Source organism: Salvelinus fontinalis, chromosome 2 (genome assembly GCF_029448725.1).
Source record: "Salvelinus fontinalis isolate EN_2023a chromosome 2, ASM2944872v1, whole genome shotgun sequence".
In the NCBI taxonomy this organism is placed as follows: domain Eukaryota; kingdom Metazoa; phylum Chordata; class Actinopteri; order Salmoniformes; family Salmonidae; genus Salvelinus; species Salvelinus fontinalis.
Genome location: NC_074666.1, coordinates 43,430,851 through 43,458,787, shown reverse-complemented (window position 1 = coordinate 43,458,787; position 27,937 = coordinate 43,430,851). Strand labels below are relative to the sequence as shown.

The following is a 27,937-nucleotide window of genomic DNA, read 5'->3' as shown; positions in this document are numbered from 1 at the left end:
GCCCATGGAGGAAATGGTCAGAAAGCGACAACATTCAGGAGATGGAGGTGCTCAAAGTTGACCCATGTTTTTTGTATACCATTTCAGACATCCATTTCTTCATCACTGAAAAAGATAAGTAATCGAGTTTATCATTTCAAAACTGACAAACTTTTTATTTTTTTATTTTTTACATTTCTTAAAATAAATGTTTATGTATAAAAAATATTACATTTTAACTTCAATTATCTAAACACATCTCAACAAAAAAAAGATAGTCACAAATGTTGTAGCTTAGACCCTATTTTACATCTGAGTTATTGTTGTGCCCACCATTGGTTGAGACGGCATGCTCTTGAACACAGGGTGGGTGTCATTTCAATCATAGAAATAGAATTGACCTATCCCTTCAGACCACTGCAATTTAGCTGGTACACCTTTGACATTTAAATTGAATTGACATTTTAACTTCTAATTACTGCCACGAAGAAGGCTTTTGGTCCACCCGCTGTCGAATGTCAACTTTAAATGGTAATGTCTGTTCTATATATTGATGTTTCCTATGGAGGATTGATAGTATAATTTAAAACAACATTTCCATTCAAGTCAACGTTCTCTGATGTGTGGACATCCAACCATCTTTGTGGTACCATTTGAATGTCGACGTTTTCATTTTAGTACATTTATCAGCCAAAACATGACACCCACCCTGTATTCAAGAGCATGTTCTGTCTCAACTGATGGCAGTCACAACACAAAAACCTCTGATGTAAAATAAGGTCTAAGCTACAACATATGTGAATATGAAAAAACATTGGCGTTTTTATATAATTGACGATTAAGGATAAAAACATACTTTTTATTAGAAAACAGTTTGACAACCCTGTTTGTAAGCTTTTAAATGATTTCAATCTCACCGTACATTTTTTTCAGTGTTGATGTAATATGTGGTTGTAATATGGTGGGGAAAGCAAAATAGGTACTTTTATTTACCTTTTTATATCTTGAATGTTTTGGCATTCAGGTCCAAAAAGTCATCCTTGGTCAAGAAGGCTATAGTTTCTCAACGAGAACGTTGTTGGAGAAAAATTGACTGAAATCTCAAGAGGATGTGCAGGCAGTCGAGTATCCATTGACGAGCAAGATTTTTCTTGATCTTTCGTCTGGTGAGCTTCTCAACTTCGCCTTATCTTCACCTGTCTTAATTTCACTCAGATTTACTATCCTCTGTCTCTCTTTCACTGTCTCTCGCTTTATTCCGGTTTCTCTCGTTTTCATTTTCTTTCTGATTTTACTATCCTCCAATTTTACTATCCTCCATTTATTACATCCAGTTGGGTCATTTTAAAATACATCCAATGCTTACTGTTTTAAAAGCCAACAAGGTCGTATTCCATATACACCACATGGTAGAACATTGACAAACAAAGATACAACTCAAACTTAAGACACACTTGTTTTCATTTATGTTTTGCTACATCTTGAATATGACCAAGGTAGCAGTAATGTGAAGAGTGAAAGTTTGTAGTAAATTAGAGGGATGGTGTGTTAGATACAGTAGTTTTGTCGGAGAATGCACCCCGCTGGGTGTCTGACACCGGACTCCAGTCTGTCTAAGCAGCAGCAAGTAGCAGGACCTCTCACCTTTCATCATTATCACTGCCAAGCAGCTCGCCTTACCCATGGAGCTGTGTCATAGACCAGCACATGCAGACACACACACACACTGGCTTCTGAACCTGTAGTTTCTAAGGCCAGGAGCCCTACCCCCAACAACACCTGTGTGAAGGTACAGCAGCAGCGATGGGGTGGGGTAGATTTGTCTCAAAGAAGAAAGGCATTAGGCCAGCAAAGACCCTTCTTGGGGTAGGGAGCGAGAGAGGCTACATGAGGAGAGAGAGGCGACTTAAAAATGGGACGGAGGAGAGCTTCTCTGCTTAATGACAGCGGGCCGCTGTAGACTCCAATCTACCCCCCCCCCCCGCCCTTTGCACATCCCTCTGCTGCTGTATTCCCCCCTTACTGAGGCGTCTTAGCAAGGATGGAGGGATGAGAGTGGAGAGAGGGAGCTTGTTGCCTAATGACTCAGAGAGAGGAGACACACACACTGTCTCACAAGAGGGGGCAAATGGCATTCATTAGACTGTCAGCTTTGCTAATTATAGTAAACATGCATTAAACACACATACACCCTGTAATCATGAATGTAAACACTGACTCCACTCGGCGCATTTGCTCCTCACAGTTCAACCCTTGATGTGTTTTTTTTCGTCTGTGAAAGCAATGAAAGTTTAGCATTATCGTTAGTGAATGGGTTGTTTTTAAAGGGTGCTCTGTATTAATCCTATACATTCCCTTTATATTTATATTGTTTCTGGAGGGAACTCAGTTATTATGCTATTATTATTACCTATTATGCTACTGTACATTCTTGTTCTTTTGCATTACCTACACACTTTTATACCCATGGTGCTCAGGGTTTATTCACCTATGTTTTTACCACTACATCCCTGGTTGTATTGTGTTTGTATATGAACCCAGGAAGATTACCGGTGATGGGTATGTTAAGAAACTGTACTACTGTACTACTACTAAACTGTACTACTGTGGAATAGAGATTCAAATTATATTTGCATGAAGGTACTGATCTTCTATCACTGTTGTTTCAGCTCATTGGTGCTCAGTGGCAGGTGCTGGTTATCTGCTTCCCCCACCTGGTTATTTGGAGACATTGCAGTCTCTCTGGCCATGTGGTTTTTATTGAGTAAATCTCCACTCAATCAGAACAGGCAGTGGACTGGGGTGATGACATCCTTAGCGGCTTTGCCAACAACCGCATGCATCCGGTTTTTAGGTATACAGCTATCTTCAACCTAGCTTCCTTTTCCGGTGAAAACTAGATTTGGGAACTTCGCTCAGGTGTTTCTTTTACACCTGCTACATTAGGTTAGGATGACTGTGATGGTGATCGGGTCCTGCTTGGGTGATTGGGCATCTTACAACAACTAACCCTTCAAGGTGTTTTCAAGGTATTTTGATCATGTCAGATCATGAAAGATGGCTTCTTTTAAAAAGGTGTGTGTGCAGTTGTGAATGTATGCTTGTAAGCGTGTGTGCATGCATGTTTGTGAGATTAAGGTTAGGGGTTTATTCTAATGAATAATCAAAATAACACCAGAAATGACCTACTGGTATCCTCATGTGTTCTGATAACACTACTTTAGAGTAGGGCTAAAATAACAAATTATTTAAATAATTTCGGAGTGGGAACATGGAACATCAGACAAGACCTATACACACGTCACATTTCGTATGACATGGACACTTCACAGACGCACCCTGACAAGCTTACACACTCCCATGTGATAGTTACACACACTAGCAGACACAAAATGCACGCAAACACACGGCATGCAGTGATGGACCCGATTGAGAGATGAAGGAAGATTACACATAGCTCTTTAAAATTGGAAATGTAATTTTATTGAAAGACAAGGATATTACATTATTACCCAAAAGAAACAACAAATGAATTTGAAGGGCATCTCTTCCATCTGATATAAATGTGATTATTTCAGCACATTATTATTATTATTTTTATTATTATTATTACTGACCCATACAGGAAATCAGAGCAACACTTCATACCATGGCATTGTTTAATACTTGTCTCTGATTGGCTTGAAGGGCATTTTATAGCGTGCATTATTTAAGTGATAATGCCCGAGAAGCTGGTGTTTGGAGGATATACAATTGGAAGTCTGAATTAATTTGGCTAATGTGTAAGTAAACTCAGTTTTTCACAATTCCTGACATTTAATCCTAGTAAAAATTCCCTGTTTTAGGTCAGTTAGGATCACCACTATATTTTAAGAATGTGAAATATCAGAATAATAGTAGAGAATGATTTATTTCAGCTTTTATTTCTTTCATCACATTCCCAGTGGGTCAGAAGTTTACATATTCTCAATTAGTATTTGGTAGCATTGCCTTTTTAAATTGTTTAACTTGGGTCATATGTTTCGGGTAGCCTTCCACACGCTTCCCACAATAAGTAGGGGGGATTTTGGCCCATTCCTACTGACAGAGCTGGTGTAACTGAGTCCAGTTTGTCGGCCTCCTTGCTCGCACACACTTTTTCAGTTCTGCCCACACATTTTCTATAGGATTGAGGTCAGGGCTATGTGATGACCACTCCAATACCTTGACTTTGTTGTCCTTAAGCCATTTTGCCACAGCTTTGGAAGTATGCTTGGGGTCTTTGTCCATTTGGAAGACCCATTTGCGAACAAGCTTTAACTTCCCGACTGATGTCTTGAGATGTTGTTTCAATATATCCACATAATTTTCCAACCTCATGATGTCATCTATTTTGTGAAATGCACCAGTCCCTCCTGCAGCAAAGCACTCCCACAACATGATGCTGCCACAACCCATGCTTCACGGTTGGGATGGTGTTCTATGGCTTGCAAGCCTCCCCCTTTTTCCTCCAAGCAATACAATGGTCATTATGGACAAACAGTTCTATTTTTGTTTCATAAGACCAGAGGACATTTCTCCAAAAAGTACGATCTTTGTCCCCATGTGCAGTTGCAAACCGTAGTCTGGCTTTTTAATGGACGTTTTGGAGCAGTGGCTTCTTCCTTACTGAGCCGCCTTTCAGGTTATGTCGATATAGGACTCGCTTTACTGTGGATATAGATACTTTTGTACCCGTTTCCTCCAGCATCTTCACATGGTCCTTTGCTGTTGTTCTGGGATTGATTTTCACTTTTCACACCAAAGTACGTTCATCTCTTGGAGACCGAAATTGCTCCCAAGGATGAACCAGACTTGTGGAAGGCTTGGCTGATTTTCTTTTGATTTTCCCATGATGTCAAGCAAAGAGGCACTGAGTTTGAAGGTAGGCCTTGAAATACACCCACAGCTACACCTCCAATTATGTCTATTGGCCTATCAGAAGCTTCTAAAGCCATTACATCATTTTCTGTAATTTTCCATGCTGTTTAAAGGCACAGTCAACTTAGTGTATGTAAACTTCTGACTCACTGGAATTGTGACACAGTGAGTTATACGTGAAATAATCTGTCTGTTAACAATTGTTGGAAAAATTACTTGTGTCATGCAAAGTAGAGGTCCTAACTGACTTGCCAAAACTATAGTTTGTTAACAAGACATTTGTGGAGTGGTTGAAAAACGAGTTCTAATGACTCCAACCTAAGTGTATGTAAACTTCCGACTTCAACTGTATTGGCACGGGTGTTGTTAGGCCCGAGACTAAGTCGACACCGGCTTCGAAGCCATTATCACTGGTATACAATGGGTTACCAACCTATTCAAATAATGATTGACATATTTTCATTCAAAGTTATTTTGATTAATTTATTCATACTATTTCATCCTTCTACAAGATCTAGTCCTGACACAGATCTATGGTTGCTACCCAAGCCAGCTGGTCGTTTGTTCTATCGGTTCAGCTGCCAGAGATGCGGCCCTGGCGTTCGTTCTATTGGCATACTGGCTGGCAAAGTTCTTATCCCTTGCTTGCTAGCTAGCCCAACTACAGCTAACTTATAGTCACGTCAAACAGTGCAGCCAGAAAAACAACAAAGTACCTGCATTTGCTTAAGCTGTTTTCTAGTGCACATTTATATGGATACATCCATAACAATGAGCTAATGATGTGTGATGTCACCTGTCATAGAAAATGAGCTCTCTCTCATCAGGACACTGTTGTTCAGAAGAGCTAACCAACAACACAATCGCTTCAAGCTGAAGCTGGAAAGACTGCAAACTAGCTTCACTTAGTTTTGTTTTACCTGTTTTTTTTCTATTGATAGTTTCTTGTATATGTATCCATAAATATGATGCTGATTCATGATTTCGACTGGCTGAGAAAAGCCTCATGCCTGTCTCTCATCCCGACACGTTCATCACAATTGTTTTATTTAACTAGGCAAGTCAGTTAAGAACAAATGCTTATTTTCAATGACGGCCTAGGAACAGTGGGTTAACTGCCTTGTTCAGGGGCAGAATGACAGATTTGTACCTTGTCAGCTTGGGGATTCGAACTTGCAACCTTTCGGTTACTAGTCCAATGCTTTAACCACTAGGCTACGCTGCCGCCTATGGGACAGCCGGAGATCGAATTTCAAAATTGAAATATTGAAACAATGTTGCAAATGTCGGAGAGACAGACAGTAAGGTTTATACAAATCTCTGCTGTTGAAAACTAAATGTTAGTCTCAAAGAAATGTGAGAATGTCTAGATGCTTTTTATAGTGAAGATCAAGTTTACAAATTGCCTGGCTGGGCTGATGAGACAGTGGATTGCACAGTCTGATGGAACAGATTAAATAGACATTTTAACGTCATAGATTTAGCAGGTGGTAACTTGTGGAATAGACACTGGCTGGAATGCGGTATAACCATCAGCATTCCGGATTAGACACACCTGTTGTATAATTCCCTGTAACGCACAGCATTTTAGAATTCAATGGCTTTAATTAATTCTTACATGTTCGATGTTTGAGCCGCTTTTGAAAGCAAAAGTTGAATTGAAATTGGCATTGAAATTGGCATTGTTGAATTCGACTTTTGTAATAGCAAGCTGAAAGTTTGGTTAGCTAAACTAGCAAGTCTGTTTGTTTACCAATGCAACTACTGTAGCTATCTAGAAACTTGCTAGCTACTTCTGTAGATGGATGTTGAACACATTTCTACCTGCAATAAACACATTTCTAGTGGCAAATGTGAAACATTATAGCCATGGTATGAAAGGGACAATCAACTCAAGGCTGTATGCATTCTCTGGGAAATAATAATCTCTTTAATAATAAAGTAATTCATTATTTTCCATAGAACGCATAGCCCCTCGTTGATTATCCCTTACATAAAGCAACATAACCTATATAACCTAAACCAGCTGGAGACTGAGTAGGGCTGAAAAATTCCTGGAACTTTCGATACATTCCCTGGTTTTCCAGAAAACCTGCTTGGAGGATTCCAGACTTTTTCTTATTCCCTCCTGATTCCACTAATCCTCCAACCCAACCGGGATTTGGGGATTTGGACCCCCAGTTCGTTGCTGTAAATGAGAACGTGTTCTCAGTCAACTTACCTTGTAAAATAACGGATAAATAAAAAAAATAAAACATTTAGGGAAAACCAGGTAATTTATTGAACATTCCAGGAATTGAGACAGCTAGCCACCCATCCTCTTTAGCGATTAAACATTGTGACTTAACTCTCTGAATTCAGAGATTTGCCAGGAGAGCATAATACAGTATATCAACCACTGCATATAGCTACCGCTATTCTCAATGTTTAGTAAACTGCTCTGTAAGAAATCCCTCCGCTCGGCTACCTCCAAAGCTGGAATGTAAGGGGTTAAGATCCTATGCTAGCTATATTGCTTTATGCCATGATGAGGTTTGTGTAATTCCCAAAGCTCAATGGAACATAGAATAATAATGGTAAAGACGATTAGCTGTGGATAAAGGAGGGAATAGAAGTGCCTGAGTGGATAGTGTGGGTGGGTGGGGAGTGCCCTAAGTGACCAAGCTGGCAAACCAGACGGGTAGAGATTCATCCACTTTCTTTATTTCATTTTCATTCACAAGTTTATTTTATTTTACAGTTGATCCACTTTCAACTGGAGTGCTGTCTGGAGTCCATTTCTACCCCTCTGCTTCAATGACATCATAAGATGTATTTTTGGGGGGGCTCTGTGTGTCAGTCGCTGTGACTTATTGGGACCAAGTAACCGTCTAGGACTGTGTTTGTGGTAATGAAGAGCATGTGGTCATGAAGAGTTATGAAGAAAAGTGCTTGCCTGTTTGGATATCTTCCCGTCTTTGGTTGGTAGGAACAATTGTTTTATGGTGTTATGTATTGTGCGCAAAGTGGTTGTGGCAATGATCTGTTGTTGGCAAGACCTGTGATTATTTATCATTGGTTCCAATAGCTCTGGGAGTGAAAGAGTAAGTATTTCGTTTGCAAATGAATTCCCTGTGTTGGCTTACTAAGCATGGTCTTTTTTACATTTTTACAGCATGTGAGATATCATGAAGTAGGAGGATCATTTCTTGAAGGGTGACGAGTGTTACACTGACGACAAAGTGCATTTTCCCTTTCTACCGGAAACACTCAACTGGTTTTGATTAAGGCTCCATGCATTTTGCAATCTATTCAGCCAGATAGTCACAACCACACTCAGACAGTTTCCATAAACACCTGCACCAGTAGAAATCCACTAGCCTTCGAGCTGAACGATGATGACCAGAGGTTACTCATGATGTTGCACGACGATTTAAGTCAATAAGTCATCGTTTTTGTCAAAGTATGATATATTTGGGCTTGACGTGACTAATCTGAACTGCCCACTTTGTGCAAATCTGTATGAATGTGGTGTCTTTTCCCATGATATGACATACAAATTATTTTCAGCTTATGTTTTGTTTCAGGGCTGTTTTATTTGAATGTTAGCACCCACCAGCAGGGTTTTGTTTATTAATCAAAAACAGCTACAAAAACAGCTACAAAATGACCTCCAGCAGGCCACAAATGTGCATGTGTCAGCATATGGTCTCACAAGGGGTCTGAGGATCTCATCTCGGTACCTAATGGCAGTCAGGCTACCTCTGGCGAGCACATGGAGGGCTGTGCGGCCCCACAAAGAAATGCCACCCCACACCATGACTGACCCATCGCCAAACCGGTCATGCTGGAGGATGTTGCAGGCAGCAGAACGTTCTCCACGGCGTCTCCAGACTCTGTCACGTCTGTCACATGTGCTCAGTGTGAACCTGCTTTCATCTGTGAAGAGCACAGGGCGCCAGTGGCGAATTTGCCAATCTTGGTGTTCTCTGGCAAATGCCAAACGTCCTGCACGGTGGTAAGCACAACCCCCACCTGTGGACGTCGGGCCCTCATACCACCCTCATGGAGTCTGTTTCTGACCGTTTGAGCAGACACATGCACATTTGTGGCCTGCTGGAGGTCATTTTGCAGGGCGCTGGCAGTGCACCTCCTTGCACAAAGGCGGAGGTAGCGGTCCTGCTGCTGGGTTGTTGCCCTCCTACGGCCTCCTCCACGTCTCCTGATGTACTGGCCTGTCTCCTGGTAGCGCCTGCATGCTCTGGACACTACGCTGACAGACACAGCAAACCTTTTTGCCACAGTTCGCATTGATGTGCCATCCTGAATGAACTGCACTACCTGAGCCACTTGTGTGGGTTGTAGACTCCGTATCATGCTACCACTAGAGTGAGAGCACCGCCAGCGTTCAAAAGTGACTAAAACATCAGCCAGGAAGCATAGGAACTGAGAAGTGGTCTGTGGTCACCACCTGCAGAATCACTCCTGTTTTGGGGGGTGTCTTGCTAATTGCCTATAATTTCTACCTTTTGTCTATTCCATTTGCACAACAGCATGTGAAATGTATTGTCAATCAGTGTTGCTTCCTAAGTGGACAGTTTGATTTCACAGAAGTTTGATTGACTTTGAGTTACATTGTGTTGTTTAAGTGTTCCCTTTATTTTTTTGAGCAGTGTATGTTGATGTAAATTGAGAAGAGCGTGGTGCCTAGGATTTGAGCCTTGGGGTACTCCCTTGGTGACAGGCAGTGGCTGAGACAGCAGATGTAAGGACTTCATACACTGCACTCTTTGAGAGAGTTAGCAAACCAGGCCAAAGACCTTTCAGACACCAATACTCCTTAGCCGGCCCACAAGAATAGAGTGGTCTACCAAATCAAAAGCTTTGACCAAGTCAATAAAAATGGCAGCACCACATTGCTTAGAATCAAGGGCAATGGTGACATCATTTAGGACCATGCAGTGACACATCCATAACCTGAGTGGAAAACAGATTGCATACCAGAGAGAATACTATTGACATCAAGAAAACCAGTCAGTTGATTATTGACTAGTTTTCCAACACTTTTCATATACAGGGCAAAATAGAAATTGGTCTCTAACAGTTAGGATCAGCTTGATCAGATAATCCATTGGATAAGTTGACAATTTTCACATTTTTTAGCTTGTCTGTTTTAAGAGTATAATTGTGACATGATAGCATTTTGCAAACCCGCTTCCCCCGTCGCCCCAAGATGAATGGTTTTGACCACAAACCCGCTGCTTTGATTTGTGTAATGTTAGCTAGAAGTGTCTTCAGATAATGAAACGCACCTGTGAAGGAAATTCAAGGAACTTATAGTTGTATGTCATTTGCAGTGTTAATGATCATGAGCAAAGTCATTGTAGCCTATCTTTTCACTTCCCCTGTGAAAACCATGAGCATAGGCTGACTTGGCTTTGCTGTACCTCAGCCTCAGCCTGCCAGCAGCCTACCTACCAAAGGATGCATGTGTCCATTTAAGTTTTGAGAATGACACAAATATTAATTTCCAACAAAGTTTGCTGCTTCAATGTCTTTAGATATTTTTGTCAGATGTTACTACGGAATACTGAATAATAATTACAAGCAGTTCATAAGTGTCAAAGGCTTTTATTGACAATTACATGAAGTTCATGCAAAGAGTCAGTATACCCTTCTTTTTCAAGACCTCTGCAATCCGTCCTGGCATGCTGTCAATTAACTTCTGGGTCACATCCTGACTGATGGCAGCCCATCATCAGCCCACCCGCCTCTTGAGGATTGACCACAAGTTCTCAATGGGATAAGGTCTGGGGAGTTTCCTGGCCATGGACACAAAATATTGATGTTTTGTTTCCCGAGCCACTTAGTTATCACTTTTGCCGTATGGCAAGGTGCTCCATCATGCTGGAAAAGGCATTGTTCATCACCAAACTGTTCCTGGATGGTTGGGAGAAGTTGCTCTCGGAGGATGTGTTGGTACCATTATTTATTCATGGCTGTGTTCTTAGGCAAAATTGTGAGTGAGCCCACTCCCTTGGCTGAGAAGCAACCCCACACATGAATGGTCTCAGGATGCTTTACTGTTGGCATGACACAGGACTGATGGTAGCACTCACCTTGTCTTCTCCAGACAAACTTTTTTTCCGGATGCCCAAACAATCAGAAAGGGGATTCATAAAAGAAAATGACTTTACCCCAGTCCTCAGCAGTCCAATCCCTGTACCTTTTGCAGAATATCAGTCTGTCCCTGATTGTTTTTCCTGGAGAGAAGTGGCTTCTTTGCTGCTCTTCTTGACACCAGGCCATCCTCCAAAAGTCATCTCCTCACTGTGTGTGCAGATGCACTCACACCTGCCTACTGCCATTCCTGAGCAAGCTCTGTACTGGTGGTTCCCCAATCTTGCAGCTGAATCAACTTTAGGAGACGGTTCTGGCGCTTGCTGGACTTTCTTGGGCGCCCTGAAGCCTTCGTCACAACAATTGAACCGCTCTCCTTGAAGTTTTTGATGATCCGATAAATGGTTGATTTAGGTGCAATCTTACTGGCAGCAATATCCTTACCTGTGAAGCCCTTTATGTGCAAAGCAATGATGACGGCACGTGTTTCCTTGCAGGTAACCATGTTTAACAGAGGAAGAACAATGATTCCAAGCACCACCCTGCTTGATTCCAAGCACCACCCTGCTTTTGAAGCTTCCAGTCTGTTATTCAAACTCAATCAGCATGACAGAGTGATCTCTAGCCTTGTCCTCGTCAACACTTACACCTGTATTAACGAGAGAATCACTGACATGTCAGCTGGTCCTTTTGTGGCAGGGCTGAAATGCAGAGGAAATGTTTTTTTGCATGGCAAAGAGGGACTTTGCAATTAATTGCAATTCATCTGATCACTCTTCATAACATTCTGGAGTATATGAAAATTGCCATCATACAAACTGAGGCAGCAGACTGTGAAAATTTGTCATTCTCAAAACTTTTGGCCACGACTGTACTGGAGATATGCGTTTTTCTACATTGTATCTTTCAATAGTTACCCATATTACTGGAGCATCAGCTTATTCTTTTTAACTATTTCTATGGCTGATTCCTGTCTGCAATTTATGGAAGATGGCAAAACGTTGGAGTTGACAAAAGAGGGCGAAGTCAAAGAGAGGCTGGTGGTTTCCATTTATGGCAAAGTTTTCCATAAATCAATGCTTATGACAAATCCATCTCCGGAACCAGTCATAGAGCAATCTGGCTAATGTTTTGAATACGGTGTAAAAAAACAACAGCAACAACAAATAACATTAGCTAGCTAGATAAGGTTAGCAAGATCTAGGTAGGTCGGTAAGGTTAGCAAGATCTAGGTAGGTCGGTAAGGTTAGCATGCTAGCTACACTGACAGCTGTCAGTGCCCGATTTGTTGTTTATCAACTCCACATGGAAATTCACACACCCAATTCATGAATATGTATAAGTAGTCATCGATATTCTTTGGAGGTGGAACCTACAAGTGCATTGCCTTTCTAGGACAGGAAATTACATCAAAATTGTGGCGGCAACTTCCTCTGGGGGTGGGTCCTTTAAAGATGTTGTCCAGCTTATTTATTTATATATATATATATATATATATATATATATATATATATATATATATATATATATATATATATATATATATATATATATATATATATATATATATATATATATACTGCTCAAAAAAAATAAAGGGAACACTAAAATAACACTTCCTAGATCTGAATGAATAAACTATTCTTATTAAATACTTTTTTCTTTACATAGTTGAATGTGCTGACAACAATCACACAAATTATCAATAGAAATCAAATTTATCAACCCATGGAGGTCTGGATTTGGAGTCACACTCAAAATTAAAGTGGACAACCACACTACAGGCTGATCCAACTTTGATGTAATGTCCTTAAAACAAGTCAAAATGAGGCTCAGTAGTGTGTGTGGCCTCCACGTGCCTGTATGACCTCCCTACAACGCCTGGGCATGCTCCTGATGAGGTGGCGGATGGTCTCCTGGTGGATCTCCTCCCAGACCTGGACTAAAGCATCCACCAACTCCTAGACAGTCTGTGGTGCAACGTGGCGTTGATGGATGGAGCGAGACATGATGTCCCAGATGTGCTCAATTGGATTCAGGTCTGGGGAGTGGGCAGGCCAGTCCATAGCATCAATGCCTTCCTCTCGCAGGAACTGCTGACACACTCCAGCCACATGAGGTCCAGCATTGTCTTGCATTAGGAGGAACCCAGTGCCAACCGCACCAGCATATGGTCTCACAAGGGGTCTGAGGATCTCATCTCGGTACCTAATGGCAGCCAGGCTACCTCTGGCGAGCACATGGAGGGCTGTGCGGCCCCCCAAAGAAATGCCACCCCACACCATGACTGACCCACCGCCAAACCGGTCATGCTGGAGGATGTTGCAGGCAGCAGAACGTTCTCCACGGCGTCTCCAGACTCTGTCACGTCTGTCACGTGCTCAGTGTGAACCTGCTTTCATCTGTGAAGAGCACAGGGTGCCAGTGGCGAATTTGCCAATCTTGGTGTTCTCTGGCAAATGCCAAACGTCCTGCACGGTGTTGGGCTGTAAGCACAACCCCCACCTGTGGACGTCGGGCCCTCATACCACCCTCATGGAGTCTGTTTCTGACCGTTTGAGCAGACACATGCACATTTGTGGCCTGCTGGAGGTCATTTTGCAGGGCTCTGTCAGTGCTCCTCCTGCACCTCCTTGCACAAAGGCGGAGGTAGCGGTCCTGCTGCTGGGTTGTTGCCCTCTTACGGCCTCCTCCACGTCTCCTGATGTACTGGCCTGTCTCCTGTTAGCGTCTCAATGCTCTGGACACTACGCTGACAGACACAGCAAACCTTCTTGCCACAGCTCGCATTGATGTGCCATCCTGGATGAGCTGCACTACCTGAGCCACTTGTGTGGGTTGTAGACTCCGTCTCATGCTACCACTAGAGTGAAAGCACCGCCAGCATTCAAAAGTGACCAAAACATCAGCCAGGAAGCATAGGAACTGAGAAGTGGTCTGTGGTCACCACCTGCAGAACCTCTCCTTTATTGGGGGTGTCTTGCTAATTGCTTATAATTTCCACCTTTTGTCTATTCCATTTGCACAACAGCACGTGAAATTTATTGTCAATCAGTGTTGCTTCCTAAGTGGACAGTTTGATTTCACAGAAGTGTGATTGACTTGAAGTTACATTGTGTTGTTTAAGTGTTCCCTTTACTTTTTTGAGCAGTGTATATATACACACACACAGTTGAAGTCTGAAGTTTACATACACTTAGGTTGGAGTCAATAAAACTCATTTTTCAACCACTGCACCAATTTGTTGTTGACAAACCACAGTTTTGGCAAGTCGATTAGGACATCTACTTTGCATGACACAAGTAATTTTTCCAACAATTGTTTACAGATAGATTATTTTACTTATAATTCACTATCACAATTCCAGTGGGTCAGAAATGTACATACACTAAGTTGACTGTGCCTTTAAACAACTAGGAAAATTACAGAAAATTGTCATAGCTTTAGAAGCTTTTGATAGGCTAATTGGCATCATTTGAGTCAATTGGAGGTGTACCTGTGGATGTATTTCAAGGCCTACCTTCAAACTCAGTGCCTCTTTGCTTGACATCATGGGAAAGTAAAAAGAAATCAGCCAAGACCTCAGAAAACAATGGTAGACCACAAGTCTGGCTCATCCTTGGGAGCAATTTCCAAACGCCTGAAGGTACCATGTTCATCTGTACAAACAATAGTACGCAAGTGTAAACACCATGGGATCACGCAGCCGTCATACCGCTCGGGAAGGAGACGCGTTCTGTCTCCTAGAGATGAACGTACTTTGGTGCGAAAAGTGCAAATCAATCCCAGAACAACAGCAAAGGACCTTGTGAAGATGCTGCAGGAGGGACTGGTGCACTTCACAAAATAGATGACATCATGAGGATGGAACATTATGTGGATATATTGAAGCAACATCTCAAGACATCAGTCAGGAAGTTAAAGCTTGGTTGCAAATGGGTCTTCCAAATGGACAATGACCCCAAGCATACTTCCAAAGTTGTGGCAAAATGGCTTAAGGACAACAAAGTCAAGGTATTAGATTGGCCATCACAGCCCTGACCTCAAACCCAATTTGTGGGCAGATTTGAAAAGTGTGTGCGAGCAAGGAGGCCTACAAACCTGACTCAGATACACCAGCTCTGTCAGGAGGAATGGGCTACCCCAAACGTTTGACCGAAGTTGAACAATTTGAAGGCAATGTTACCAAATTGCTACCAAATACTAATTGAGTGTATGTAAACGTCTGATCCACTGGGAATGTGATGAAAGAAATAAAAGCTGAAATAAATCTTTCTCTACTATTATTCTGACATTTCACCTTAAAATAGTGGTGATCCTAACTGACCTAAGACAGGGAATTTTTACTAGGATTAAATGTCAGGAATTGTGAAACTGAGTTTAAATGTATTTGGCTAAGTTGTATGTACACTTCTGACTTCAACTGTATGCATGTATGTTTATGTATAATATAAGTATTTTCTATAAATCTTTGTTGAAAAGTGATATCCAAAGTATAAGTAAAGTACCCCTCTCCCAACTCCAGGTGTGCTGGCCCAGATCCAGATGCCGCAGAGGACCATGGAAGTGATCGAGGGTCAGAAAGTGGTGCTGCAGGCCTGGTATAGCCCCAGCTCCATCACTGGCAAGAACACCGTTCTCTGGAACTTTGTGGCCAATAACACCCAACTGGTGAGTGTGTTTCAGCATCTGTTTTGTTGTGTGGTGCCTCTAGCATCTGTGCTGATCGTCTGACGATTTAAGGGCTGTCCTCACTTGATACGTACAGTAACTTGAACTTTTGCACCAAACATTAAGGCAAAGGCATATTTGCTGTGACATCATAAGTCTACAATAAAAGGTACCTGCGTTAGCTCTGTATACCAGTTACATACTTCCTTGTCAGAAGTACTTTGTACATGGAAAGGTTTTTTGGTGTAAAAATTTAACTCATCTGTAATATTGCCTTTTTTTAAGTCAACTTGAAATGATGAATGTATTCTATTTTGTTAGGTTTTGTTTTAATGTTAAACTCTGACTTCTGTGATACTTCACATCATTTGTCTGATTATTCAGAAAAATATGTTTATGGTCTGTGCAGTTTTTGCTCAAAATCTTCCAATGAAAACTGAAAATCTGACTTGCTTGGCCATCTGTGGCTGTAACGTGGAGGATTATTATCATGAAGGATGTTTGACTGCTGTTATACTGTTAATCTGGTAAAGCTCTTCCTTTGGAAAATCTCCTAAATGAATCAAATAAAAGGCTTAACACTCCATCTATTCACTGTGTTTTACCCTTGCTTGAAAATGCATAAATGTAACATTTCTGAAAATTAGGCCATCAAGTGAAACAATGCTAATCAAATCAAATGTATTTATATAGCCCTTCTTACATCAGCTGATATCTCAAAGTGCTGTACAGAAACCCAGCCTAAAACCCCAAACAGCAAGCAATGCAGGTGTAGAAGCACGGTGGCTAGGAAAAACTCCCTAGAAAGGCCACTGAACAGAGTTGTGATTTTGGGGTTAGGTTGGGTTTAACCCTTTACAAAACATATTAAGCTGGCGAAAGTGAGCAGTGGGCCATAACTGTCATCTGAATTCTTCCCCAAAACTTACATCCACAGACAATGTTATCTAATGACCTATGTGGGTTTATTCTGTATGTTTGCTTATTCCAGATTATCCTACCATAGTATACAGACGGACCAAGTCCCAAAGGGGATCAAACAAACACAAAAAGTCCACTACAGTAGCATTCACCAGCAGTTGATTGGGAGAGGGCAGTTGTTGGCCTTGAGATGGCAAGCTGCTTTGGCTAAAGGCCCAGTCATGGGGTGGTAGTCTGACATAACTAGAGAACCCTTATCTCAACTCTGAATTGGCCCGTTAGTCTTTAGCTCCAAAGGCCTTGTTTGCATAAAGGTCTATATGATTTGAAAGAATGTGGTTTTGTTATTATCTTCTAATCTTTTTGTCATATTTTAAAGTACTCTAATTATATTCCTACTCAATGTACTTTTCATGGCTCTATTAAGAACATAACATCAGCTAAGAGAACATCTTGTTAATGGCAGATGGTGTAAAATTAAGAAAAGGACAGGATTTTCGAGGGAGCTTTGCAACAATCTTCATGGCTCTTGTCCCCACCATCCACCCCACACAGATCATCTCGTACACCCCAGACTCGATCAGTTTTGGCAGCCCCCAGTTCGGGGAGCGCGTGGGCTTCACGGCCACCATGCCCTCGGCCAACCTGTCCCTGTACATCAACAACACGCAGGAGTCGGACTCAGGACGCTACCTCTGCCAGGTCATCATCCCCGGGGCCCAGGGCCTGACTGGAGAACTTAGCCTCAACGTCAATGGTAAGGACAAGGAGACCCCTTACGTAGTTCATGTAGTCATACAGCATGCCATCTGTGTATTCTTTATAAGAGCTGTATATGTAGAATGAGGCAATCATGTACATACAATGCATTCTGAAAGTATTCAGACCGTTGTACTTTTTCTGCATTTTGTTACGTTACAGCCTTATTCTAAAATTGATTAAATAAAAACATCATCAATCTACACACAATACCCCATAATGACATAGTAAAAACTGTTTTTTTTTTAAAACTTTTTTGCGAAATATGTAAATGTGATATTTCATTAAGTATTCAGACCCTTTACTCAGTACTTTGTTGAAGCACCTTACAGCAGCGATTACAGCCTTGAGTATGACGCTACAAGCTTGGCACACCTGTATTTGGGGAGTATCTCCCATTCTTCTCTGCACATCCTCTCAAGCTCTGTCAGGTTGAATGGGAAGTGTCGCTGCACAGATTTTTTCAGGTCTCCAGAGATGTTCGATAAGGTTCTGTGAGCGAAGAATGGGATAAACTCCCCAAATAGAGGTGTACCAAGCTTGTAGCATCATACCCAAGAAGACTTGTGGCTGTAATCGCTGCCAAAGGGCCGGGCCACTCCAAGACATTCAGAGACTTGTCCCAAAGCCACTCCTGCATTGTCTTGGCTGTGTGCTTAGGGTTGTTGTGACGGTTCACCTTCCAACAGGACGTCAGTCTGAGAACCTGCTCCAGAGTGCTCAGGACTTCATCAACGATCCCTCTGTACTTTGCTCCGTTCATCTTTCTCTCTATCCTGACTAGTCTCCCAGTCCCTGCCACTGAAAAACATCCACTTAGGACGATGCATCCACCACCATGCTTCACCGTAGGGATGGTGCCAGGTTTCCTCCAGATGTGACGCTTGGAATTCAGGCCAAAGATTTACATTTTGGTTTCATCAGACCAGAGAATCTTGTTTCTCATGGTCAGAGTATTTTAAGTGCTTTCTGGCAAACTCAAAGCAGGCTGTTGTACCTTTTACTGAGGAGTGGGTTCCGTCTGGCCACTATACCATAATGGCCTGATTGGTGGAGTGCTGCAGGGATGGTTGTAATTCTGGAAAGTTCTCCCATCTCCACAGACGAACTCTGGAGCTCTGTCAGTCACCACCGGGTTCTTGGTCACCTCCCTGACCAAGGCCCTTCTCTCCCGATTGCTCAGTTTGGCCGGGCGGCCAGCTGTAGGAATAGTCTTGGTGGTTACAAGCTTCTTCCATTTAAGAATGATGGAGGGCACTTTGTTCTTGGGGACATTCAATGCTGCAGACATTTTCTTGGTACCCTTCCCCAGATCGGTGCCTCTACACAATCCTGTCTCAGAGCTCTACAGACAATTCTTTCGACCTCATGGTGTGGTTTTTACTTTGACATGCACAGTCAACTGTGGGACCTTATATAGACAGGTGTGTGCCTTTCCAAATCATGCCCAATCAATTTAATTAACCAAAGGTGGACTCCAAGTTTTAGAAACATCTCAAGAATGATCAATGGAAACAGGATGCACCTGAGCTCAATTTTGAGTTTCATAGCGGTGTCTGAATACTTACAGTACCAGTCAAAAGTTTGGACACACCTACTCATTCAACATTTCTTTCTTTATTTTGACTAATTGTAGATTGTAGAATAATAGTGAAGACATCAAAACTATGAAATAACACATTTGGAATCATGTAGTAACCAAAATATATTTCCAGACACTTTGCATTCTCTCAACCAGTTCATGCTTTTCCAACAGTAATGGAGTTCTCACAAATGTTAAGCACTTGTTGGCTGCTTTTCCTTCACTCTGCGATCCATCTTATCCCAAACCATCTCAATTGGTTTGAGGTTGGGTGATTGTGGAGGCCAGGTCATCTGATGCAGCACTCTGTAACTCTCCTCCTTGGTCAAATAGCCCTTACTCAGCCTGGGGGTGTGTTTTGGGTCATTGTCCTGTTGAAAAACAAATGATAGTCCCACTAAGCGCAAACCAGATGGGATGGCGTGTTGCTGCTGAATGCTATGGTAGCCAAGTGGGCCTTGAATTCTAAATAAATCAGACAGTGTCACCAGCAAAGCACCATCACACCTCCTTCCCTATGTTTCACGGTGGGAACCACACATGAGGAGAATATCTGTTAACATACTTTGCGTCTCACAAAGAAACGGCGGTTGGAAACAAAAATCTCAAATTTAGACTCATCAGACCAAAGGAGAGATTTCCACCGGTCTAATGTCCATTGCTCATGTTTCATGGCCCAAGCAATTCTCTTCTTATTATTGGTGTCCTTTAGTAGTGTTTTTTTTGCAACAATTCAACCACGTAGGCCTGATTCACACAGTCTCCTCTGAACAGTTGATGTTGAGATGTATCTGTTAATTGTACTCTGGTAAGCATTTATTTGGGCTGCAATTTCTGAGGCGGGTAACTCTAATGAACTTGTCCTCTGCAGCAGAGGTAACTCTTGGTCTTCCTTTCCTGTGGTGGTCCTCATGAGAGACAGTTTCATCATAGCGCTTGATGGTTTTTGCATCTGCACTTGAAGAAACTTTCAAAATTCTTGATTTTCCTGATTGACTGACCTAGATGTCTTAAAGTAATGATGGACTGTCATTTCTCTTTGCTTTTTTGAGCTGTTATTGCCATAATATGGACTTGGTCTTTTACCAAGTAGGGCTATCTTCTGTATACCACCCCTACCTTGTCACAACACAACTGATTGGCTCAAATACATTAAGAAGGAAAGAAATTCCGCAAATCAACTTTTAACAAGGCACACCTGCTAATTGAAATGCATTCCAGGTGACTACCTAATGAAGCTGGTTGAAAGAATGCCAAGAATGTGCAAAGATGTCATCAAGGGAAAGGGTGGCTACTTAAGTATCTCAAATATGAAATATATTTTGATATATTTTTATATTTTACTACATGATTGGTTACTACATGATTCCATATGTGTAATTTCATTGTTTGATGTCTTCACTATTATTCTACAATGTAGACAAAAATAAAGCATAAAGAAAAACCCTGGAATGAGTAGGTGTGTCCAAATTTTGACCGGTACTGTATGTAAATAAGGAATTTCTGGGTGGGTCCTCTCGAAAAACCTGTTTTTTTGCTTTGCGATTTTGGGGTTGTGTCTGTAGATTGGTGAGAAGAAAAAAATTACTTTAATTTTTTTTTTTAATCCATTTTAGAATAAGGCTGTAACGTAACAAATGTGGAGAAAGGGAAGGGGTGCACACTTACAGATGTGCTGTACTTGCAGTTATACCCACATATAGTACATATAGTACATGCACACCACATACCTGTACACACATGTTCCTGCATGTATCTTAATAAAAAAAGTTTGTCCGTTTGCCACTACCCTAAATTCTAAACATTATTTTATCTGTTATTCAAATACTGTCTCTAACTCAGCATCTCATCACAAATGGTCAACTAACTATCTCTTAAACCTCTCTCCTCTGTCTCAGTCCCTCCTGCGGTCCCAGAGTGCTCTCTGTCAGGGAAGCCAGTTCTGAAGGGCAACGTCACACTGAGCTGCAAGTCTAAGTCAGGAAAGCCCATCCCAATGTACAAGTGGAAGAAGACCAGCCCCCCGTCCGAGGTCTTCTTCTCTCCCATGCTCAGTGAGTAACTACCTGCTGCCTGACATCTGGAACATGGTGGTCTAGCTTTATTAACCAACATTCTAAGAATTTTTCGGGGGTTACTATGAAATAGTGTATTTATTGTAATTGTCCTGTATTTCAGCTAGAGCGTGCTCTATTTCTACAATTTGATGAGAATAAGAACTTTGAGAGTACTGTAATAGTATGTAGTTCAGCCAAGTTGTTGTAAGCACCTAATGTGAGTTGCTCTGGATTAGAAAGGTACTGTATCTACAATAAGCAAATGGAATGACAAAGCAGAGGGTATAACTTTGCCAGAGGTTTTGGAAAGTGAAATGTGAATTGAGACAATCAGGTCTCACTTTACATGATGCGTCCTAAAGTTACAGGTGCTAGGTAATGTGTAACCGCATCCAGGTATAACAATTGTGTGAGTTATTTCAATCTGTATTTAGTAATACACTACATATGTATTATGTGGCTACCATGTATCTAAGGACACTTAATGTAAAATGGCGCAGGCAATCAAAAGGATGGTGAATAAACACATCTGAGTTTCTTTTGGTATGCCTGTGTCATTGTTCTGTTCTGACTTGGAGATTTAGCGGCTAATCTGTTTGGAACAAGATTAAAGCACAGATGAGGTTGAATCCTCATTTGACTCTCCTCAAATGCACTCGTTTGAACCTCTCTTCCAAACGCATAGTCAGTGTTCCCATAGTTAGATCAATTATTTCCTCTCCTTTATGGTATGCAATAATTAGATGGATATCCCACATTGTTTGGTACATTTTATTTTCTGGTTAGTAGGGATTAAATTTGAGGAATTTCATATGACCAATGCACGGTGTCCATATAAGGACAGCCACAGTCTTTCAGTAGGACTGACAATGCTGTCCTAATATGGACACTGTATAAGTTTATATCTCTCTCTCTCTGTGTGTGTGTGTGCGTGCATTACAGATGAAAAAACGGGCACGCTGAAGCTGAGCAACTTGAGCAGCAGCATGTCGGGGAAGTACGTTTGTACGGCCAGCAACACAGCTGGCAATGACAGCTGCTACATCAACCTGGAGGTCATTACCTGTACGTACTGAAGTACCCACATGACTCACTATACACTATATGGACCAGTCAGAGTGTAGAGAAATGTGCATACTAATATTGTTGACTCCTGGTACGTGAAATGGCTTAGAAAACCAGAGCATGCAGATATCCAGAGCAAGTAATTAAGAATGAATTTTAATCGGGACTGATGCACTGCCCTTCACTTAATTGTGCATTCCTCTAAAAAGGGTGTAATGCACGTTTCACGTTTATAAAAAAATAATATTTTTTTTATTTTTTATATATCTATAGTTTTGTTAATTCCTGCACTAGGTAGCTAAGTCATCTCTCTCTCTCATCTAGGACCCACTAAAGTTTATTTCCTCAAAGTGGTCTGGTAGACTCTAAATTAGATGCAATAAAGCTTCTTTTTTTTTAAAGGAAACATCAATTTGGTGGAAAAGGCAATGCAGGGATGCTGTTCTGTTAAATAAATTCATCGAAATTTAATGAGGTTTAATAGCCTTTTTTGTATGTACGTTCTTTGTGTCTTTAGACTTCCACAAAGAAGTCAACTCTGCCTAGTCCTTTAAAAACACTGAACAGTCACAGGCTGCTGTTCTTGCACTGTTGGGGGAAGAGAGCTGAGTAGAGTTCATGTAAAAACAGAACTAATGTACAAAAACATGACACTACAGTAGTTTTATTATCGTTTCAACCACAAAGGCTCTTGATCCGGCTAAAGTTGTTGTTTACCCTGGAGAGTGAAGGTACTATTCCACAGATCTGTAGTGCAAATGTGTATGTGTGTTTCCCTAGCGACTAATGCAGGGATGATTGCTGGAGCCACGGTGGGCTCTGTGTTGGTCTTCATATTCATCATCCTCTTCCTCGTCTACCTTCTGAGGCGAAAGAGAGACTATGAAGAGGAACGGGCCAACGACATCAAGTTAGACTCCCTTTCACAATATTTCTGTGTTGCATGTGTTCATGTGCCCAAATGCATATCAGCCAGTCTCTCACCCCTTCTCCCTTGCTCCCTCTCTCTTTCCCTCCTCTCTTTTTCCCCTCTTCATCCCCAGGGAGGACGCTCAGGCGCCCAAGCGCATCTCGTGGGCCAAGAGCGCCGGCTCAGGATCGGACGTGGTCTCCAAGAACGGCACACTCTCCTCCATCACCACCACTACCAACAGGCCCCACCAGAGGGAGCCCTCGTCCCAGCACCACCACCACAACCACCACCTCCAGCATTATCCCCAACGCCCTCCCTCTGACACAGCCTCCATCATCACAGCCACAGGCAGCGTCTCTGGCTACCGCGCTGGACCACGCCACGGAGCATCCACCCACGGCCATGCCGTGCCGGACTACGGCTACAACGTGGCTACACCCCTGCCCCGTGTTCAACTGGCTAATTCTGCAGCATCCAGTGCCAACGGTAGCCCCATGCCCAGAACCAAGCACCCACAGTCCTACACGCAGCCCCAGGCAGCACCTGCTTCCCCGCGCCCACCACCTCTGCCCACTATTGTGACTGCGTCCAACATCTCCCGCATGGGAGGGGTGCCCATCATGGTGCCAGCTCAGAACCAGGCTGGCTCGCTGGTGTAACGCCAGTCTGCCATGGTGCATTGTCCCTTTACCCTTCAACGCTGTACTTACACACGTAGATTTTCAAAAGGAAAAGATTCAAATGCCACTAAGATATGTCTAACTCGAGCATTAAAGCTTGAATTGGCCTTCGAGAAGCTGGGGCATTTGATCCGGTCAAAATGCAGTGAGATCATTAGTAAGACCTTAAAAGAGATGGACTGTGTTGCTACATAAGGCAGTTTTATTTAATTAAGTATATGGAAATACTTTTTTTTTTACACTTTTTATACTCAGTTTGTATGCTAAGGATGCATAGATCTGGATTTCATACATTTGTGCAGTATCTTTTTTTAAATTATTATTGTACTATCAATCAATGTATTTTTTACAAAGTTTTCCAATGCAACTTTTTTCGTGGTTGTATTTACTCTATCTACCACGTCCTATGAAGGCCATTCGATGACATCACTTTAAAAATGGGGACAAGATGTCATGACACCCACTGGTCAATGCGTGTGTGTTGCCTGTGTATTACAGCAAGAACAGTCAATGCGTGGATCCCACTGATGTTTTACTTTATGCATTACGCGGAGATTGTATCGATATGACAACTGTAGATTAGGACCAAATATAAATATATATGTTTAATTGTCACATACACGGATAGGTGCAGTGAAATGTGTTTTACAGGGTCAGCAATAGTAGTGCTGCACCCCTGGAGCAAATTAGGGTTATGTGCCTTGCTCAAGGGCACATTGACAGATTTTCACCTTGTTGGCTGGGGTATTCGAACGCTTTAAGCGCTAGGCTACCTGCCGCCCTGTGCTTCAAACCAAATTTGCATATATTATTAATTTTATTCTCAAATATGGTGGACTACTGCTGAATACCTGTCTAGCCACATGCAGTTAAGAAAGTTTAAAAAAAAGACTGGGCATACTAGAATGATATTTTCTGCAACATTTTCTAAATCCTAGGTAATCGTTGCCTTTTCATGTACCTTGTATAAAACTTCATGCCAATGCTCTTTAGACACAGCGCTTAAAACATTACTATTTTACTGCATAGGAATAGCTTATAGTATAAAATACAATTTGACACATTACATTTGAATTTATCGGCTAAGATAGTGGTTATATATGGTTCCACCATTGAGTTGTAATGATTTTTGGTTGCTCTAAACAAGGAAATTGTAAATAAGATATTTACTATTTTTCTTTCGATTGTATTTGAGGCTATTCGTTGAATCGTATGTGACAGACTGGATACAAAACCAAAGAGGTTTCAACTTGTCAACATCCCAAGCTGATGACAAATATATTAATGGATAATAGACCCAAAATGTGTCACATAAAATGAGTCTAATATGAGGCATAAAAGATACAAGGCATAAAACAATTAAAGTGATTTTGGCTATGTCACTGATCAAACTACCCTTGAGTCAATCTGGACTTCTTTTGATAGCATTTACTTTGGCAAAACTCTACTGTCCAATTTTTACCCCTAGTCTTGATGGCTCTATTCAGACATGTCTGTGTGTAGCAAGGTAATATTGTTCCGCTAGGTTATGAACAAGATACTTGTAGTAGATCCAAGAAACAAAGCGTGGCACACAAGACTACCCATTTTAAATATGAAGTGGAGGTTTGTGTCACTTTAAATCCGGGGACTGGTTAATATTAATGGCTGGAGTTAAATGAATAGAACAGCTTAAATGAAGCATGTAGGTTTTCCTTCTAAGCCTATCCTCAACCTCTGTATCACTGGAGAATAGCTATTGCCAGTACACTGGAGCAGAGAGACACTGTTGGAGCTAGGAACACAAGCATTTCGCTACACCTGCAATAACATCTGCTAAACATGTGTATGCGACCAATAAAATTTGATTTGATGTAAGACACCGTCTTATGTCTGTTTTATGCGCACAGAAGGTCAGACAGGAAGAAAAGCCAAATGCTAAAAAGGATTAGCCACAACATCGCAGAGGATGTGTGACAATTTTTGTTGTATGTGACATACTTGTATGTGTAGTGGTATTCAATGGCAAATGCTTTTGCTGTTTTAAAGATGGGAAAAATATGAAACAATGTTCAAGACTGGCCTTTTGTGATACTGTAATGTATATGCATGATGTAATACAGGGATAGAATTACAAAACAAACACAAAATGATAACATTGAATATCACAGAACATCTTATAAATACTAGTAATCGATTAGTTATAACTGATAATGGAACGTAAGAAGACACACTGATGGCTGTTGTGCTAATGTATGTATATATGCTCAACCATAGACAACTATGTACAGTGTTTAAGTTTCTTCAACTTATATATCTATTGAAAATACTCTATCAATATTTTTAATTAAAAGATGAATGGTTGTAAAGGTGTATAATTGATTTATTTTACCACCTGGAGAAAGCATTACACCTGTATGATCCAATAACCAATATCTCAGACCGGATGAGTAACAATGAATGTGTGAAGGTCTACGACATTATGGGCCGTATCTTAAATGAACTTGTCATCAGTGCATTATTATGTTAAGAAAAAAGGTTGTTTAGATTCCTCGTTTTGATGATGTCGCCACCCTGTGGCCTAAATATAACATTGCAGTTTGCATTCACTCCTGCCGTCTATGGGTTGTGAAGATTATTGCATACAAAAATGGGGGAAAGACACGCAGTATATGGATGTAACACTCAGGACCAGTTTCCTCAGTGGAAAGAGTTTTCTAGTCCAGGACTAATCTGTCTGGGAGGCTGATCCTTCTCACTGGGCACACCAAGTCATTTCAATGTGGATATTTAGGTAATATTTGATTGAGACGTTGAGCAATAACATTACAACCTATATTCACCCACTCAAAAAGAAAGCCAAAAGTTTGTTGAATTTTCAATGTGTTATAGCAATGCTTTCAACCATCTAAACGCAGAACTAAATTCCAATTGAAAAACAATGTCATAGTTTTGGTTTGGTTGTCACCCAAATGTCTATCACTGTGCCTTCAACCATTTTAAAGCGCAGCAAAATTCAAATGAGAATACGAAGTCAGATGTTTATTTATGCAACAGATAAATGTGTTATCACTGTGCTTCATCAAATTACCTGCATTGCAGTTGAGATTACATGAAAGTACATGGTGCAAGTGCTCAATGACATTCTGCGCAGATTATTACCGCAATTGTGAAGTTCTCCACAAACCTGCGACCAAGGCCTGTGTTACGGTTGGGATTTAGCCCTACCAAAACCTTGCCCGTCCAAATAAGGTATTGAAATGTTGATCATTTATTTGAGCGAGATACGTGCCGACACTCATAAATCTCATATAAAGCATCGGAGCGACAGAAACCGCTCCACTCTGTCTCAGCATGGGTAGACCATGTATCTGATGATGTCTGGACAAAAAAAATATGGCATCTCATACTATTTCTGTCCAGACATGAGCATCTCGTGATTATATACAGATCTCTGGTTTCAGTCATTTGCAAATTGGAAAGGAAAGTGGGCGAGTCCACGGTTCAGATGCTGGCTTTCCCTAAAGTAAATTGATGTTTTACCAAATTTATATAATTACTCTTGTCTTTGATCATATTTAATCATATTACTCCCGTGCTAGCCTCTCTAAACTGGCTTCCTGTTAAGGCAAGGGCTGATTTCAAGGTTTTACTGCTAACCTGCGAAGCATTACATGGGCTTTCTCCTACCTATCTTTCCGATTTTGTCCTGCCGTACATACCTACACTTATGCTACGGTCACAAGACGCAGGCCTCCTTATTGACCCTAGAATTTCTAAGCAAACAGCTGGAGGCAGGGCTTTCACCTATAGAGCTCCATTTTTATGGAATGGTCTGCCTACCCATGTGAGAGACACAGCCTCGGTCTCAACCTTTAAGTCTTTATTGACGACTCATCCCTTCAGTAGGTCCTATGATTGAGTGTAGTCTGGCCCAGGAGTGTGAAGGTGAACGGAAAGGCACTGGAGCAACTAGCGGTTGCTAGAGATCACAGGAGGCTGGTTGCACCTTAATTTGGAACGGAATAAATGAAATGGTATTGAACACGTTTCCACGTCTTGTTTTTATAAGAAACATTGTTGGAAATTCAAAACTGTCTGCATAGCCAAGTTAAGCCAATTTACATACAGCACTGACACACACACACACACGCCACCAGACCTGCCACCAGGGGTCTTTTCACCGTCCCCATGTCCAGAACAAATTCAAGGAAACGTACAGTATTATACCTTCATAAGTGCATGGAACTCCCATCTTATGTAGCGCAAGTAAACAGCAAACCTTGTTTCAAAAAACAAATAAAGTTACACCTCACGTAACTACGCCTCTACC

General features: G+C 41.5%; 1 protein-coding gene across 3 annotated transcripts in view; it reads left to right on the top strand.

Annotated features, from left to right (window-relative positions):
- LOC129819364 (endothelial cell-selective adhesion molecule-like) overlaps positions 1-25,973 on the top strand; it is a 60,980-nt gene extending 35,007 nt beyond the window's left edge. Inside the window, exons 2-9 of one of the 3 annotated variants that reach the window (XM_055875757.1) lie at positions 88-1,145; positions 2,649-2,833; positions 15,503-15,648; positions 17,125-17,326; positions 20,809-20,964; positions 21,910-22,032; positions 22,813-22,942; positions 23,076-25,973. In XM_055875757.1, the coding sequence (XP_055731732.1) occupies positions 2,728-2,833; positions 15,503-15,648; positions 17,125-17,326; positions 20,809-20,964; positions 21,910-22,032; positions 22,813-22,942; positions 23,076-23,604 (1,392 nt within the window). In that variant the 5' untranslated portion in view covers positions 88-1,145; positions 2,649-2,727 and the 3' untranslated portion in view covers positions 23,605-25,973. The remainder of the gene's footprint in view (positions 1-87; positions 1,146-2,648; positions 2,834-15,502; positions 15,649-17,124; positions 17,327-20,808; positions 20,965-21,909; positions 22,033-22,812; positions 22,943-23,075) is intronic. The other 2 variants (XM_055875760.1, XM_055875759.1) reach the window with 2 other exon arrangements.
- The last annotated feature ends 1,964 nt before the right edge of the window (positions 25,974-27,937 follow it).